This window comes from Babylonia areolata, chromosome 3, assembly GCF_041734735.1.
Source record: "Babylonia areolata isolate BAREFJ2019XMU chromosome 3, ASM4173473v1, whole genome shotgun sequence".
Taxonomy (NCBI): domain Eukaryota; kingdom Metazoa; phylum Mollusca; class Gastropoda; order Neogastropoda; family Buccinidae; genus Babylonia; species Babylonia areolata.
Window position 1 is genome coordinate 50,177,578 of NC_134878.1, and position 18,697 is coordinate 50,196,274.

General features: G+C 38.3%; 1 protein-coding gene across 1 annotated transcript in view; it reads right to left on the reverse strand.

Annotated features, from left to right (window-relative positions):
- The window catches only part of LOC143280075 (mitochondrial substrate carrier family protein S-like), a 28,592-nt gene extending 14,412 nt beyond the window's left edge, over positions 1–14,180 (reverse strand). Inside the window, exons 1-4 of the mRNA XM_076584582.1 lie at positions 14,059–14,180; positions 4,363–4,520; positions 2,320–2,387; positions 569–631 (exon numbers count right to left, since the gene is read on the reverse strand). Coding sequence (XP_076440697.1) covers positions 569–631; positions 2,320–2,387; positions 4,363–4,520; positions 14,059–14,116 — 347 coding nt within the window. The 5' untranslated portion in view covers positions 14,117–14,180. The remainder of the gene's footprint in view (positions 1–568; positions 632–2,319; positions 2,388–4,362; positions 4,521–14,058) is intronic.
- Positions 14,181–18,697: the final 4,517 nt, after the last annotated feature.

An 18,697-nucleotide genomic window follows, 5' to 3' on the forward strand; every position in this document is an offset into this window, starting at 1 on the left:
AAAAGTAATACCACAGTCTGAAATTAATTCAATACAAATTTGTTACACAACAGATACTACTGTGTGTTAAAACTGTTCACAAACCATAGATTTGACTGACTGTGGGATAAAATTCAAAAAAGTGAGAAAGCAAAATCTGATCCTAATCTGACAGTACAAACATAAAAAAAGTAAACCATGTGTACTACAATCTCACACAACTAACAGAATACATTCATCATACTTGCATGAGCATTTGCATATACCATATCTATCTATTTGTTCCCACACAAATCATTCTTGTAAGTCAATGAACAAATTGACATGCCAAGCTGCTGGCCAAAATTAAATAAAGGGACTAAAATCCAAATTATTTTCTTAAAAAAACATACATGTTATGGACAGTCACCGTTTTTGTTCAATATCTTTAAATCGGCCAATACCAAAAGGAAATTTTGTTTTTATTAGCTAAGAGCAAAGCAGAGGCCTTTCACTGGAAGCCAAATAAAAGGGATCCATGCAATGCCACACACATGACACATTATCCGTGAAATGCTGGCAAATGCTTGTAGCCTTTACCATTACTTACAACTGTAGACCACCAGTGAAGGGTATTTCATTCATTCCAAAGCCATCCTTTTGGTGTGTGTACCTGCAAAGTCACAGAGAGAAAAACAATTCAAGCAAACACACTATTACTGTGACCAATTCGTTTGTGTGTGTGTGTTTTTCTTTTTTTCCTGTAATTGTTTTTATTAAATGTACAAAGGGCATGTATGTTTTAACTTAACAGATGAACACTGATGTTGTTTCTAGTCTGCTAAATACAGCAAGAATTGGAAAAACATTGTTTTAAGACATAAAACATGCACACACAAAAATATACACGAATGTGTTAAAATGTATACACGCACAAACAATATATATATATATATATATATATATATATATATATATATATATATATAAAACACCTTCTTTTTAATTGTCAGTGTATTACTTCTAAAAAATGTTTTCTGATTTCCACAACAATTTCACTTTCACGCAAACAGATTCAAAGTCCCATAGCCTTTTACAACCACAGAGGGAGAGAAAAACAAAACAAAACGTTTTCTGGTCTCCACTTTAATTTCATTTTAAAGTCAAAAGGTTCATTCAAGGTCACTGAGCCTTTTCACAGCCATGGGGGAAGCAAACTGATGTCCGCTGTGTCCAGTGCTCAGCATAAGGAGGGAGGGACCAATCCCCTCCTGCTACTCTGAATCCAGGACCACCATTAAGGCCAAGCTGCAGAACAAGTGGAAGCAGCAGCATCCATGCCACGACAGAGCAGACCCGTATTACCTGCTGACTCATCAAGAGCAGGTAGCCATTTTCAGGCTCAGGACAGGCCACAACCACCTGAAACACCACCTATACATGAAACTCTGTATCGGCAACACAGAGCAGTGCCCCTGCAGAACAGGCAGCCAGACAACAGAACATCTACTGCAGTCCTGCCCGCTCCACCAAGCGCTCCGAGAGAAAACCTGGCCCGACCCAATCCCAGCGGCCCGGATGCCCTATGGAGGACTGGAGGACCTGTAATGTACTGCCGCCTTCGCCGAGGAGACGGGGTAATCCATCTGATAAATGATGAACGAGACAACAACAATCCTCTCCTTCTGCCACTTCAATCATTCGAAACCAAAGTCAGGTACCCATTCACAAACGGGTGGAATGAGGAAAATCAGAGTAAAGAGCCTTTCCCAAGGAGACACCACCATGCTGTCTTGGATTCTGAACACTGGATCAGACGTCCAATGCCAAACCGGTTCTGCCACTATGTCCCAACACCCCCTCATGCGAAAGAGCAAACCTGTGAGCCTAATGTTGACCAAGACAACATGCTCCTCAAGGAAGAAATACTGTGTGCACTCCTACTGTAATTTGATTAAAACAATACAATAAACTATGTGCATTAAATGACACACCAACCACACACACACACTCTAAGTGATTCACAAATCTGCATGCATACACACACCCCTAATACACACACAGAGACACACACATTAACACTTTTATACATACATACACTTTCATATACACATACACTCTCCTGAGCACATTGTATGTATACTCATAAACACAAAATTCAAACTGGTTATAAGCTGTGTATGCTACGTTCTTCCTCACTCACTAACAACACTTACCACTTACCGTCCCCCTACCACCATGACTCCCTCCCCACCTTTCCCTCCCACTCACACTCTGCCACCCACCCGCCCTCCCCCCCACCCCATCCCCTTCCCCCACCCTCTCCTCTGTCAACAGCAACAACAGTCCGTCCAGACTTACACAGCTTCAAAGGCAGCAAACTGGATGGAGCGATAGATCCCAGAGCCCCACAAGGGTGGGACAGCAGCCTCTGCACACAGTTCAAGGTGATAGACAGGGTCCGACAGGTGAAACAGCCGAGTGGTTAAAGCGTTGGACTGTCAATCTGAGGGTCCCGGGTTCGAATCACGGTGACGGCGCCTGCTGGGTAAAGGGTCGAGATTTTTACGATCTCCCAGGTCAACATATGTGCAGACCTGCTAGTGCCTGAACCCCCTTCGTGTGTATATGCAAGCAGAAGATCAAATACGCACGTTAAAGATCCCGTAATCCATGTCAGCGTTCGGTGGGTTATGGAAACAAGAACATACCCAGCATGCACACCCCCGAAAACGGAGTATGGCTGCCTACATGGTGGGGTAAAAACGGTCATACACGTAAAAGCCCACTCGTGTGCATACGAGTGAACGCAGAAGAGAAGAAGAAGATAGACAGGGTCCTATAGCCATCGGGGGCAGTGAATTCATATCCACTGTGTCTAGGGCTTGGCATCTGAAGTCAGGTTCGAATTCTCTCACTCTGCCGTTTTTTTTAACCTTCCACAACCGAAGTAGTCTGATACCCATTCACACTTGGCTGGAGTGAGGAAAATCAAAATCAAGTGCCTTTCTCATGGACACTACACCATGCCAAACCGGAGCCTCGAACCCTGATTACAGGTGAGCACTGGTTCAGAAGTCCAACACCTAACAGGACTGTGCCACAGTATCTCCTTTACACTGGAAAGGATCCAAAACTTCATTTCTCACATAATCATGACCAACAATTCAGACATAATCTCAGTCACCGAACTGTCATGACTGTAGCGGTTATAGTTCTCATTATCATTTTCATTTCTTGATTCAATATTAAAAAAAATTTAAAAGCCTGAATTTAACTAAATTAGACTTAAGTGAATTACACTGTACTAAATTATACATTATTAAATCAAATCATATTCAATCAAACTGGATTAAACTGAATCATAATTTTAAAATATATATAAATACAAATGAACAGCATGCCTGATGATGTTCACTGTATGTATAAAATGTGCCCCATTGCAATATGAACTGACAGAGCTCGCACAACAAAACTTCCTCCAGTAAATATTCTGATTGTGTTGTGTTTCTACAAAAGAAAAAAAAAGCAAGTGTAAGAAACACTGGAAATTTAAAAGTTGAACAATTTCACTATACAGGCAGGATTTCCACCATTAATTCAACTGAGTCTTCTTTGACTCTCAATCATTCTAACTTCTGCCATAGTGCACATTCTTTAAAAAAAAACAAAAAACCCATCAAATCTGAAAAAAAGAAAAAACAACATTATATGTATACAAACACAAGCCAGCTCACAGCAATGCTTCACATATAAAATATAATTTTTATAAACATGTAACAGAAATGATGCATCACAACTTCAATCTACATCAGCGAACTACTATGTTTTACAGTTCATAGATAAGAGTACAACAAATTATAAATGATGTAATGAAATAGTGCGGAACAACTACAGGTAACTCAGTGCTTTTTATAAGCAAGCCCAACACTCAGCTTATATCACAGACTGACATAAATTTACAGTTGAACCAACAGCAAAGTGAGAGCTGTATTATCAATGGTTTCTCTACTGTATTTACAGCTTAGTTTTTTGTGAAGGACTATGACTCTCAAACTAGGAGGCAAAATTGCACTGGCTCCAAGTGCTGCAGCCTTGAGGACTAGTTTGCTTTTGGGACTGTCCTAAAATCCTCTTGGCCAAGAGAATGGGGATGTGACTTGGGCAAGACACTCTCCACTATAATCAAATTCTAGCTCAAATAGTCTGGATAGCAGTTATCTCCTCTGTTGTTCTGATGGTCATAGGTGAATATGACTGACTATCGTACAGGTAAGCCAATTTGTTCTGTATATGAGATAACAAATGGTGAACTGAAATTGTACTGAAGCAACTACAGGTTAGTCAATGTGTTCCACAGGTAAGTCATTGTGTTCCACAGGTGAGTCACAATGCGTTTCATACATACCTGTACAGGCCACGAAAGCCTTGTGTCTGTAAAGTCTTCCAGAAGGTCTGCACCATGCCAGAACTCTCAAACCCTGCCTGCCCTTGCATCTTGGTCTTCAGGGTGTCGAAAGGGTGGCCCACCACCACATTGGTCACGCCATACAGCACCCCCACTGAAACACACACACACACACACACACGCACAGAATCAGAATAACTTTATTATCTCGGTAGAGAAATTAAGTGTGGCAGTCTGTGATACATACAGATTACAAGCAAAATGGTAAAAAAAAAAACCTTTCCATTATCTAAAACACAGACATACATGCGTGCGCACACCTGCCCATATCATCGGTGTATGCATGCACCCTTATTTCTATGTACATGCACAACATATTAAACACAGTGGTGAAGTCGATATATACTAATTTGTAAAACACACAACCAAATTTTAAACAAATAAGGCATAGGAGCATCAATTACAGGTGCAGAAACATCAGTTTAAGTCATAAAAGCATCAATTACATCAGTAAGATTAGCTTCTTTATATAAACAAAACATCTCAGCTGAAATTCAAATTCAGAAAAATAAAATCAGTTTCACAGTAAAATTAACATCCTTATACTATAGTACAGTGTTACAGAATAGTATTGTGTTATTCAGAGACTTAGTTATCCAAGGCTTATCATTAGGAAAAATCTCTACCATTTTATGTTGAATGAACATTTCTTCACTGAAGGATACATAGCTGGACATCACTCCACAAGTTTCACTGATGTTTTCACATGAATCTAGCAATACATCCCACTCAGTTCACCCAAAACATCCTCTCAGTTCTTCAACACTTTTATCCCTCCACACTTTCACACACTTTTTCTTACAAGGTGAGTCTGTATTTAGGGTCTGTACATAGGTAGAAGGGATATAGTGTCATGGTCTGAATTTCAGATTGGAGGAGGCGCAATGGACCTGTAGGCATGTGGTATGTTGCCAACATAAGTCAATGGTCTTTTGATGATGGGTGGCACACGTCAAATACTGGCAGAATGTTGGTAAGCATGTGCGCAAGTCACAGTGGTTAAAATCACCAAGCAAGAGACACAGCACATCGGGACTGGTAAACTGCAGGAGTGGACATCAGCAGTGTCTTCATTCCGTTACACGACCAACACCGACTTGCCAATGACTCTGTCGTGGTTCATGCATGTTGGGTATTTTCGTGTCTCCATAACCCACTGAACACTGACACGGGTTACAGGATCTTTAACGTGAGTATTTGATCTTCTGCGTGCGTATACACACGAAGGGGGTTCAGGCAGCAGCATGCGCAGCACTGATGGATGGGGGGGTCGGGGGAACACAACACACTGTCACAAACACATGGCCAAACTCAGGTGGCAGACATCTGGAATGCAGTGACACTGATAACTCAATGTCAGGTGTGCAAAGCTGTTGTCTCAGGGTTACAAGGCACCTGTCACATCCATTTTCCCTCATGTATGGGCACACTCCTCCACCCTGATTTTTATTTGTAATTGTTATGTCTCTGTCTGTGCTACATGGCACTCCAAAACCACTGATTTCTATACACTCATCAGTTACACTGTCACACAACCACATAATTTCTGTAAAAGCCATTAAACAGGTATTACTATATTACTACAATCTGACATAAAACTAGTGTTTGCCTGCAGTTCTTCAATATTCAAATTCTTTACATTTGGTCAAATTCAACATAAATTAGGCAGAATGATGTTGGGCAAAGAAACTGAAATGTTAATGTGTTGTGTTAATTCATGGGAAGTGTGTTGTGGTGCTGTGTTATTTGTGTCCAGCTGTTTTAAGGTGGTGTGTGTGTGTGTGTGTGTGTGTGTGTGTGTGTGTGTGTGTGTGTGTGTGTGTGTGCGTGCGCGCACGTGAGTGTGTGTGTGTGTGTGTGTGTGTGTGCGTGTGTGAGTGTATGTGTTTGAGAGGGAGAGAGAGGAAGACAGAGACAGAGAGAGACACACACACACACACACACACAGAGATAGAGAGACACAGAGAGAGAGAGAGAGAGAGAGAGAGAGAGAGAGAGAGAGAGAGAGTATAAATATGAATAGAGAGAGAGAGAGAGGAAGGGAGATACGCTTTGACCTTTTGATGGTTTACTGTCATTGACTGAACAGTCCTTGTGACAGGAGGATACAAATACAATTTCAAGAGACATAAGATCAAACAAACAAAATGAATGTAAATCAATATTCTAAGCACATGCACAATTAGCGCAATTAAAGAAAATCAGACCAACTTGAAACAGCTGATAACATCTGTCAGCTCGACCATCCATAATGAACTTTCTTACATGTATGCACATACACACTATCATGCGTATGTATCAAACAAATGACATATCCTATAATATTTTTTTTTTTCTGAGAGTGAATAATAACAGTCACAATGTAATTTTGTACTGTTTTTTTCATGTGTGGGCATCTGAACTACTGCTATCTTTTTCTTTTGAAAATCCCATGCTTCAGAAATAATTTAGCCAATGATTTTATGATATCTTCATCATTCGACAAGCAACATTACCATATAATGATATATTCTCTTTCTACCACCTCTTTCTCAAAAAGAATACATTTTCTATGAATAAACACAAAATTTACACTCAAACACAAAACGGTTTTTATCGTCAATAGCTAAGTTACACATTGGACAGGAAGTCTGTTGATATGCCAGTTTCAAACCATCTTTTATTGGCATTAAAGCCATGTGTTCTCAGTCTATATCTGGCTAGGTTTGTTCTGTGCCACTTGTTTAATATCATCGTAATATTTTTTTCTGCTTGGAAAGTATTTTTTGCATGAAAAGAACCAACTATGTTTTTCTTTGCATCCTACTGAGGGAGGGAGAGAGAGAGGGAGAGAGTAAATAATATATCCAAATCCAGATGTCTTCATCTTCTCTTAATGTAAAAATCAGTTTTGGTTGAACTTTTAAGCTCTGCTATTGTATAGCCTATTTTGTTCCCCATAAAGGGAAGTTATTATGAAGAGCAAGCAACAGCTGTTTCACATTGTGTGGTGCTCTTACCGCTTGGCAGGGGCCTGTTTTGTGATGAAGAATGGCTCTTAAAACCATCATGAGCAGAAAGCTGGTTTAAAAAAAACTGTATATATATATATATATATATATATATATATAAACAACAACAGTAACTGGGCATGTCTTTAAAACTGCCACGCCAGTAATTTAAAAGCAGCAATTCAGGCAAGGGCACAGAAATAAAAGCTTCACAGGCTTTATATGTGTGTGTGTGTGTATGTGTGTGTGTTCGTTTGTTCTTTAGTTTAGCGTCTTTTCACTATCAGTGATATTTGACGATTGTGTGTGTGTGTGTGTGCGTGTGTGCATGTGCATGTGTGCATGTGTGTGTGACATGGAGACAGAAAATGAGGGAGGGAGTGACAAAGACTGGGTCTTGAAGACCTTGGCACTGTGTAAAAGTTATGTAATCAACAGGCTGACAGTAGTCCATGATTTTTCCTGCTTACAGCTGTGTGTATGTGTGTGTGTGCGCGTGCGTGCGCACGTGTGCATGTCTGTGTGTGTCTGTGTCTGTCTGTCTGTCTGTCTGTCTCTCTCTCTCTCTGTATTTTATTTATTTATTTATCTATATTTGTTTGTGTGCAGCTGTTTGGACTGATGGTGACTAACACTGAGAACAGGATATGCCATCAAGACATCTACCTGGACTTTTACTATGCTTAGACTTTGAAAAAGCCTTCGACTCACTGGATTGGAATTTCTTGTTTAAAACTTTGAGAGCATATGGTTTTGGTGATTGTATATGTGGATGGATACAAACGTTTTATAAAAACATAAAATCGACTGTAATAATCAATGGTCAAACTTCAAAATGGTTCCTTACAGAAAGGGGCTGTAGACAAGGTGATCCACTTTCTCCATATCTGTTTATATTATGTGTAGAAATATTAGCAATTATTTAATTATGGTCAGGGAAAATAAAGAAATAAAAAGTTTCAACACTGATGATAAAGAATATAAAATATCTCAATTTGCTGATGATGCACAGCTGATGAATATTGGGGATGTTAAATCTTTTGAAAGATCTATTCATCAAGTAGAAGAATTTGGTAAGTTTTCAGGCCTGTTCACGATGCACAAAAAACACAAGCTATATGGCTAGGAAGTAAAAAGAATTCAAAAATAAAATATATGCTGCATTTAAACATTAAATGGAACCCAGAGAAATCTAAGATACTGGGAATATGGTTTACAAACGATATCAAAGACTGTGAAGATGTTGATTATGCAGAGAAATTATCTGAAATGAAGGCCCTATTTAAGATATGGGTAAGAAGAAACATTACACATATAGCATGTGTTGCAGTATTAAAATCTCTAATCCTGTACAAACTAATCCACCTATGGCTTTGCTTCCGAACCCTCCAGATAATTTTATAATTAATTGTCAGAAAATGTGTTTTCAGTTCGTATGGAATAGCAAATGAGACAAGATAAGTAGAAAGACAGCAACAAAACGTGTCAAGAAAGGAGGTTTAAACATTCCAGATATAAGAAAATATATTGAAGCACTGAAATTAACTTGGTTAAGAAAGTTTAGAACTACAAAACACAAATGGAAAAATATTGCAATGGAAATGTTTCCATTTCTAAATGAAATAGAAAAATATGGACCTGTTTATGCACTGCTTAAAAGTAACACTAATTTATTTTGGAAAACACAAGCCCAAATCAATAACAGATCTTCAGTCAGAACTAGTTTTCTATAATGATAAGTTCAAGAGTGGAAACAGTACGATAAATTATAAAAGTTGGATTGATAAAGGGGTTTACTGTGTTTCACATTTTCTAGATAACAATGGAAGATTTCTTACCCAAAATGACTTCACCAGAAGATATGAAATAAATGTACATTTCTTGGCTTACAACAGTTGTTTGAAAGCAATTAAGAAATATTGTGAACAGGCAGAACTTAGTATGCTAACAAACCAAAGTACACAGGATATACCATGGGCATTAAAAGTAATCTACTCAGTATCTAAGGGATCACATGCATACTACGATGTTTTGACATCTGATAATACAATTCCAAATGCTTGTAACAAATGGTCTGAGAAACTGGGAACAAATATATGTTGGGAAAAGGTTTTTATTAAAATTCATAAAATAGAAGAAATAAAACTGAAATGGCTACAACTTCGCATAATACACAGAATCATTGGAACAAATGTAATTTTAAAAGAAATGGGGATAGTACATAGTAATAACTGTGACTTTTGCTTAGAAGCTAAAGATAGTATTGAGCATATTTTCTGGCGATGCGATCACTCTAAAATTTTTTGGATGAATTTAGAAGATTTACTCAAAACAAAATGTACAACGTGTGCAAATTAACGAGCATATAATACTTTTTGGTTTCCATATGGATATAGTTACAGACCAAGTTCTTGATTTGATAATCATCCTGGGGAAGATGTATATATATATATTTATATATATATATATGTAAATTAAATAAATGCCTACCAAATATTCACTGATTTCAAAATTATATCACCTCAAGATTCAAAATAGAAGAATATAATGCAATGATCACATGTAAATTACACAGTTTCAAGACAAAATGGCTACCATATTTACCTTTGCTTGAAAACAATATATGAGACGCTTATTAATAGTCAAGATACTCAAACATGTAAATCTCCATGATGCTTTTTCAAATGTTTTGTTTTTTGGGTAAAGAAATTAAACATTGTGTAATGTTATATGGAAATGATTTACTTCGGGTGGAATGGTATGTTTTGTTTGTTTGTTTGTTTTTTGTTTTTTTTTAAGGATATATTCAAATGACATATACCTGAGTTGCAGTACCTATTTTCACTATTAAAAGTATTATGTACGTCGTCATGCCTTATGTTTCATCTATCATGTACTCTTTCTTATCCTATTTATGTATTTAATTTATGTATTTAAGTACTTATGTTAAATATATATGTGTAATCAAAATTGAATTTTTTTTTTAATGTACAAAAAAAAAAAAAAAAAAAAAAAAGTAAGCTAAGCACCCTACTAGCACTACAAACCATCAAACAGAAAAAAAGGGGGGAAAAAAAGACAGAAAAAAAAAGATTCCTAAAAAAGAAAACACACACTTTGAAAAACAACGAAACAGCCACTCGTAGAAAAGAAAGAAAAAAAAAGTATAGTGAAAACACCCAATGAGGATATGTCACACAAGAAACACATACACACACACACACACACATCGAGACGCCCACATCGATTCAAATCAATATCCTCTCTTAGGGAGGACGTCACGAAGATATGGACGCTGACCCTTCCATGACCCTTACTTGCATATGCAAATCCCCAATAAAACTCCAGTAATAAAACAAACAAACAAAAAACCCAAAAAAAACAAAAAAAAGGATATGCCATTTTAAAGTTTGCTGAACCCAATCTGAAACTGAATCGGTAACCCCCCTTCCCCTCATTCTTCCCCTACCTCCACCGCCGTGGCCCCCAAACATAAAAGAAAACAGACTTCCGTCGCTTTCAGCAACGAAACCATGATCAAAAGACCTGTGCAGTGTCTTTTCAGACTTTTGTTGACAAGTGAAGCAAGGTTTATAACCAAGCCACTGCCTAACAGTATTACTATCATTATCACACACACACAAAAAAAAAGCATATGGATCATACAATATGCTCTTGTTACGTGTAGAAGTATGCGTACGATCATGGTGTATGTGCCAAGCCACTGCCTTTTACTATCATTAGTAAAGACTTGGCAGACTGTAAAATGAAACACACACACACACACACACACACATATATATATATATATTATATATTTTTATACACATATACATATATTGTTCTTGTTTTTATATGTAGAAGTATGTGTACCTTTTTTTTTCTTTTCTTTTTTTAACACACCCCTCTCACGCACACAACATTGAAAAAAAACACACACAAAAATACACCAAGTTTTGTCCTGTTAACATTAACCCCTGCATGTTCTGCAGTGCTTTTCTCACCAGCTCTCAGACTGTCTCAGTCTCACAGAAAGTGAGAAACATTTGATGGCGTTGCTTACACTACAGTCCAGCCAACCGCACAGGGCCACATCAGGACTGCCCAAGCTATATATGAACATTCACCTACTCAACACAAAACTGTCACATCTACAAAAGCATTCTCTAAAAAGAAAAACCTGCAAAACGTATTCATAACATCTGAACCATTTCACTGCTTAATTTCAGGCAAATAAGACTAGTTGGCCAATTTTCTGTTTGATTTCTAATAACCTCACAAATTAACCACACACCTGCATAAACTAGATTATACAGAAACAAAATGTATATACATAAACAATCATCTGAACATGAAACAAAAATCATGTTTGTGTTTGTGTGTGTATGTGTGTGCGTATGTGTGTGTGTGTGTGAGCATGCGCATGTGCGCTCACACACACACACACACACACATCACTGGGTGTCTTCATCATGCATTTGATTTTCTGTTTCATTTTTTATTTTGCTCACTTATCCCCTTTGTGAGGGGCTGTGACCAAATGAATACAGTCTGCATGACTCCTATCTATATCACTTCCCTTCTGTCATCTTTGTTGGTATTTTATCTCAACCTTCTGCCACCCTCATCCTCTTGCCATCAATGCACAGTCTTTTGATTATCATTAGTAAATGACACTAGATCCTTTTGTTATAGTCACAGCAGTAAGCAATGAAAAAGTGCAGTATATTTTGCTCCTCTGAATATAATAAAGGCACACACCTTCAAAGCAGCTTTGTGCTTCCCTTTAAGCTCTCTCTCTTTCACATACATATACGTATATTGTATTGTCATATTGTGACATACTGTGTTGTTTTATACTGCCTTGTGTGTTGGCTTTGTTATTATTTTGTTTTATTCACATACTACACACCCACAACAGATCTTATATTCAGACATTCACAGTTGTAACTATCCATTACCTTTTTTTCGTAACAAAAGAAGTTGCATTTTGTTTTATGTACACACCCACATTTTTTTTTTTTTTTTTTTTTTTTTTTTTAACACACACACTTCAGATCTGATATTATCAGATATACTCTAAGTTTTAATTTTCATTAACTTTGATAATAACAAAAGAAAGAAAAACTGGCATATAAAAGAAAGCAATCTTTCATGTCAATAGTGACTGAAGGTTATAACTCGCTAACATCAGTAACAAATTTGAACACACTCAAAAAGCACATCAGAATTCTTTTTAACATTGTTCAAATGTGATTATAGAAATGAAGTTTTGTTTTAAAAAAATCTTCTGATTTCAAATATATAAAGTACTTGTTAAACTCTGGTTAAGGCATTCTGGCCATTTGGAGTTCCATCATGATCATGTATGTGTGTTGATGTTGTAACTGGGTTATAATATAACGAGGTATGTGTCATCCAATATGGATTTATTAAAAACACGACCAGTGTATTTGTGTCTGTCTGAATGCCATGTGTGCATGTGCATGTGTGTGTGTGTGTGTGTGTGTGTGTGTGTTTGTTCTTTAGTTTAACGTCTTTTCACTTAAGTGATATTAGACGAAGGTAGGGAAAAAATCGAGGGGGGAAAAGAAATTATTGTGCGAGTAAGTGAAAGAGTGTGTGTGTGTGTGTGTGTGTGTGTGTGTGTGTGTGTGTGTGTGGGTGTGGGTGTGTTAAATAGAGAAATTGACTGATTTAAGTTTTGTTTTAAAAAAAGAAAAAGAAAGCATAACAATATAGCATATTTCTAGTGACAAAATAACAACTATAATAGCGAACCAACTGGACTATTTAACAAGGATTTGAAAAAGTCATACATTTGCAATGGACTGCTGACGATTGTCAGCACTGAAGATGATTTAAGTTCAGGGATGTGAGACTTTAACATATGGCTAGTTAGTATATGATCGGCTGTTATGTGAGCACAGGTGCAAGAAACATAACTGACATACTTGGTCTTAAAACAATTCATTTTCCATCTGCAGATTAGAGAAATGATTTGCCTCTTATGAAAATCATTTTGGTAGTGTTTTCTCAGTGAAACCATACATTTTGGAGTTACTGGTGTGTTTTTTTTTCTTCAAGCTGCGTTTGTGCTGAGTGAACAAGCGTTCGTGTGCAATCAGAGCATACACGTGTGTGTTTCTTCTCTTCTCTTCTTTCCGTTACACGACCAACATCGACTTGCCGACCGACGATGCTCGTCGATCTGTTTATGCTTTTCCTAGTTATAGCTTCAAATGGTTAAACACACTGGTCCAAAGCTCCACTGCCGTTTTGATTGTTTCACGAATGTTGACAGAATGTCAGAAAAACAAAATAGTGGGTTCAAACAAATAAAATCGAGGATTCTGGCACCCACTCTAACGTTATTTTCGTGCATATTCGAAGGGACGTTAACTGTAGTATAACTTAATGTTGTGGCCCATATTTTAAGCTTTCCGCTCTATTTAGGATATCGAAATATGAACACATAACTTGGCAATCAAGTCTGCAAGACGCAGCAAGGTGTGGCGTCCCAGTGCGCTGTGACATGAACAGTTCGTTTGTACGGACAAACGGCTCTTGTGTCTGACTGAATAACCGATAACCAACAAACAACAAATAAAATAAAGCGCTTCTCTCTAAAAACAGTCCTACCTCCCAGTCCAATTGCACCCTCTCTAATCCAGTGAGCTCGTTCTTCGTTGTGTGTCATCTTGTGCGGCGTTTACCGAGGGTTTTGGGTCTCTTCTCAGCAGGCACTTTTCATCTCGGACCCAACTCCTGGCGCATGCGTATTAAACACCTACCCGTTTGTCGACTGCTATGAGTGAAGCTGGCATGCATTAGGCTTATTCGGTAGAACACTTGATATGAGAATTTGACAATAAATTATGCAGAACTAACATTGAAATGCCACAACTTTTTTGGAACTTCACAACTCGGACGCTATGTAATATGTATATCACACGTTTTTAATTTTAACATTTATCTCTATGTTTCTTTCTCCTATGTATTTTATCAACACCACTGATGCTCACTTGTGCCTGTGTGTGTGTGTGTGTGTGTGTGTTACCATGATTGTGCCTTTATGTAATGTTGTGTAGCGCTATGTTTATGACTTTATGTATGTGATGAGAAGGTGAAGACAGGTATAAGGTGTTTGCAGAAGAGAGCTGCAGCCAGGCAAGGTTGACTGGGGAAGGCAGTGCGCTTTTTTTCTTCTTTTATTTTCTCATTCTTCCAGGCCAGTTGAGTTCTCTATTTGTCTGGCACTCGCTTACTCCTTATATTCTGTTCCGCCGAACAGCAAAGCCAGCGCCGCGAAGCGACTCACGAAACCGGCCTTCCGCGAGCCTTGAGAGGCCAAGCTTGTGTTTGTTTGACCAAATTTAGCGGCTTCTGACTTTCGTGTTCGGCTCGGGGAACTAACATAGACATATTATATATCACACAAAACTGCAAGAGACGAACATTTTCTTAAGCTAAACCATTTTCTTCAAAAATAATGTAGTTAAAAACTGTAAACAAAAAGAGTCACTGAATGAACGAGCTTTTCACGAGTTCATGTATCATTTTTGTACATTACAACAATTAAAACGTCGCGATATGTAATATAATTGCAACGGTTAAGTAACTGAAAATTCTGAATTTCCAATTATATAAAAATCATCCATAGAATCTGCTTCTAGAGTAAAGATTTTTTATGTAAAAATTCAAGAGAAAACTCAACGGATAGCTCCTGTGTCGGCATCGCTTGGCGGTGCTTTTGGCACTTGTGATCGACAATGAAATACTTCGTTTAAACCAACAACAACACTGCTATACATGTATGATACGAATCAGATTGATAACAGAAATGCAAACATCTGCAAGACACGCAATAAAAATGTCTAGGTATTGTAAAAACGTATTTTGCTCAAATCGGCACTGACGAATTCCAATGGCTTGAAGAAGAGATAGTTTTGTGGCGCCGAAATGCCGTCAGACATTTTGTACCATCGCATGCCTATAACTTAGGTGTACACGGAAAGCAGTACACGAGAAGAAGCTTAATCATTTACATTTTAATGCACAATCTAAATTCCACGGCAACTATATCGATTTATAGAAAACGAAGGTATTTTGTATGCTTCAACTGAGTGGATTTCGAAGATCGCGCCAAAACTCATTCACATAAATATTAGTTTTAAAAAGTTATAGGCTTTCTGGCCAAATGATATCATTCCATTTGAGAAGTATGATCGTTCTGAAGTCCCATAACATAAAACTATAATCTCATCTATAAGGAAGAGTTTATAATTTAACAAATTGATGAAAAATCATACGGTTCCCTGTAAAGGGAGATAACTTGTGACCGATTTACAAACTTCCTCTGTAACCTTCGGCGAGTCACAAACGTCGTCTGCTAAGCTGGCCCAACGCCGGCTACATGTAGTATTGTGTACTGTAGTGCATACTGTGGCATAAATGTAGCATTGTGTTGTGGCCGGGTCAGTGCAGACCCTGTTTCAGGGCAGGAACTCATGAACTAATGTAAAAAAAGCCGCGCGAGAGAGCGAAAAATTATCTGTTATCCTCGAAAGTAAAGAATTTTGTTTTGTCCTGTCTTGTCTTGTCTTCTCTCTCTCTGTCTCCCAGTGTCCGCTTTCTGTCTGTCTGTCTTTCTCTTCGCAGAGCAATGAATGAATGATGCAACGCAATATACTGTTTTCATTTTGGTTTTTGATTGTACATATCTCCAGAAAGCTTTAGGGTTATCTCTACATTCATGTGACAGTTTCTTTTCGAATTCTTTTTTTGCTTCCCTTATCTTTTTATTACACACATTACATGCCTTTATATATTTTTGATAGTCTCTCCTTTGTTTGGTAACTAGGAACTTTTGGTACAATTTACGGGGTTGGTTTTTTTTCTTTTTTTAGATAAAAATTTCAAGATGTATTTGCATTCATCCACCTTGGTTTCTGTTTATTATTATTTTTGGTGGTTTGCAGTGGGACATTTTTTTTTCTAATGTTAAAAAAAGGGGTATAGAGTAGGGGTTGAGTAGGGGGTAGGTGTAGAAGGTGAAGAGGTAGAGTAGGATAACAGGCAAAGGATAGGTGCACAATCCACTCTCTCCTCGTACCACAGCAGGGTCTTTTAGAAAGATGAATTGAGGTGTTTATTTCTCTAACTTAACAGCACACCTGGAACACACACAATATTAAAACCCAGGTTAAATCAATACCAAAACATATGCTAGACATAATCGCACTGATGTAACAGAAACATCATTATGTTGTCTGGACAAGTAAACAATTCCACAGATAACCTTTCTCCATTCTGACACTCAATGTCTAGCCGTACACTCTCTTCTCAAAGAGATCTATGTAAAAATGTAAAACAAGCTTCATTTAGCTTACTATCAACAATCAGTGGCACATAAGTTAATGTGCACCAAATATATGACTAACAAATACTTACTCCCAGAGTTTAACTCCTGTTAAATCACCATACAGTAATAGCTGTCGCACCAACTATGTGGCAGACAATTACAAACTCCCAGTGTTTAACTCCAGTTAAATCACCATACAGTATTAGCTGTTTCCATTAAGACTGAACAAATCTGTACTTTGTCTCTGCAAAGTATCTCATTGGTAAAATGTTTACATGGGAATCATATAGTTACCAAGTAATTTGGTAAATATATAGCAACCTGTGTGCACCAACATAGGACTGCCTCTCAGTGGTCTCAAATCTTACTGAACACACACAGCTATGTGTTACCCCACTGGCATATAACATGACTACAGCACATGGTAATCACAACTACCAAGTCACACATGTTCCCCATGTTGCATTATCACTCATGTGCACACACACATGGAAACACATGAACATACAGTTAGCCTGTAGATTTGTTCACCTTGAATATAACCATCACCACCTAACATACAAAATAGGTATGTCAAACCTCAAAATAACTCCAACTGTTGCAACCAAAACATTCTACACAGATGCAACACACATAATCTCTGTGTTTCTTTGTAACTGAATGCTTACATTGTTCCCACAGTATGTCAACAATTGACACACCACTGACATGTTACTGAACATTATCATTTATGCAAGCCAAGATGCACAACATGTAAACCCAAACATGATGTCCAAGCATCATACCATAATATCAACCTATAGGAAACAGGAAAGGGGGGGGGGGGATACCCAAATACCCTAAACCAGTACACCATTTAGTCATGTATTGGCTACATTGTGTATTTTAACCACTTTTCCCTCAGTCACTAGCCTCAAATACATTTAAGCCATACACATACTGGCTATGCTCTCTCACAAGTTATGGTATCTGCATCAACACATTCCAGTTACATTAACTGTAAAATACCACATCAGCTAAAAAGGATCTCTCAATGCTCTTGTGACACAACATCACAATTCTAAAAACTCCAAACCGTTTCCAAAAACCATAAAGTAAATTGTCAACAAAGCAAATTACCAGTACAAGCATTACTCACAGCCCCCAACGTTTCAGGGTTCACTTGATATTCATGTAGCAGAACACAATCCCGCTGAACCAGTGTGTTAGTCACAGAATCCAAGTATACCATAAATCAAGCATTCAACTAAGTCCGAAAAATAGATGCTAGTTTGACACTCACAGCCCCCATGGTACTGTCTTGACCGTCTGGCTCTCCTGGCCTGCTTCAAGGAAGGAAAAGAAAGAAACCCCACTTGCCTATTCATTTTAGCCTCTTCACAAGCTGGCACCGCATGCAAACTATCTTCTGACCCAGAACGTTTCCAATTGGCTGAAGTTAACAGACCAATCTGGGACCAACTGTGCTAGACTTGCACATTCAACACTTTTCTCACAGAACCCAGCATTGTCAAGGAGGAGGGGAGGGGAGGGGAGGGGAGGGGGGGGGGGTGATGAAAAGAGGAAGGGAAGGAGGAGGAAAGATCGCCCAGCCCTGATTCTGTTCTAAACAGCTCATGATAAACACACCACACCCTGTGGTGACCATTGAGGCAGATGCCATCCTGCCAGAGATCGACATGGGGGGGGGGGGGGGGGGGGGGGGGGGTAAGGAGGGGGGTTGGGGGGCAGGGGGTGACGGGGTTGAGGGTGATGGGAGTGGAAGGGAAAAGGGCAGGGGGTGTATAGGAAGAGAATGGTCAGAGGAGATACCATCTTTACTTAGTATTTCTTGATAACTTACTCCCTCTGTACTTGGCCAAGGGAAGGGGGGGGGGAGGGAGAGAGGGTATGGGGAGGGGTGTTGGTGGGGATAGA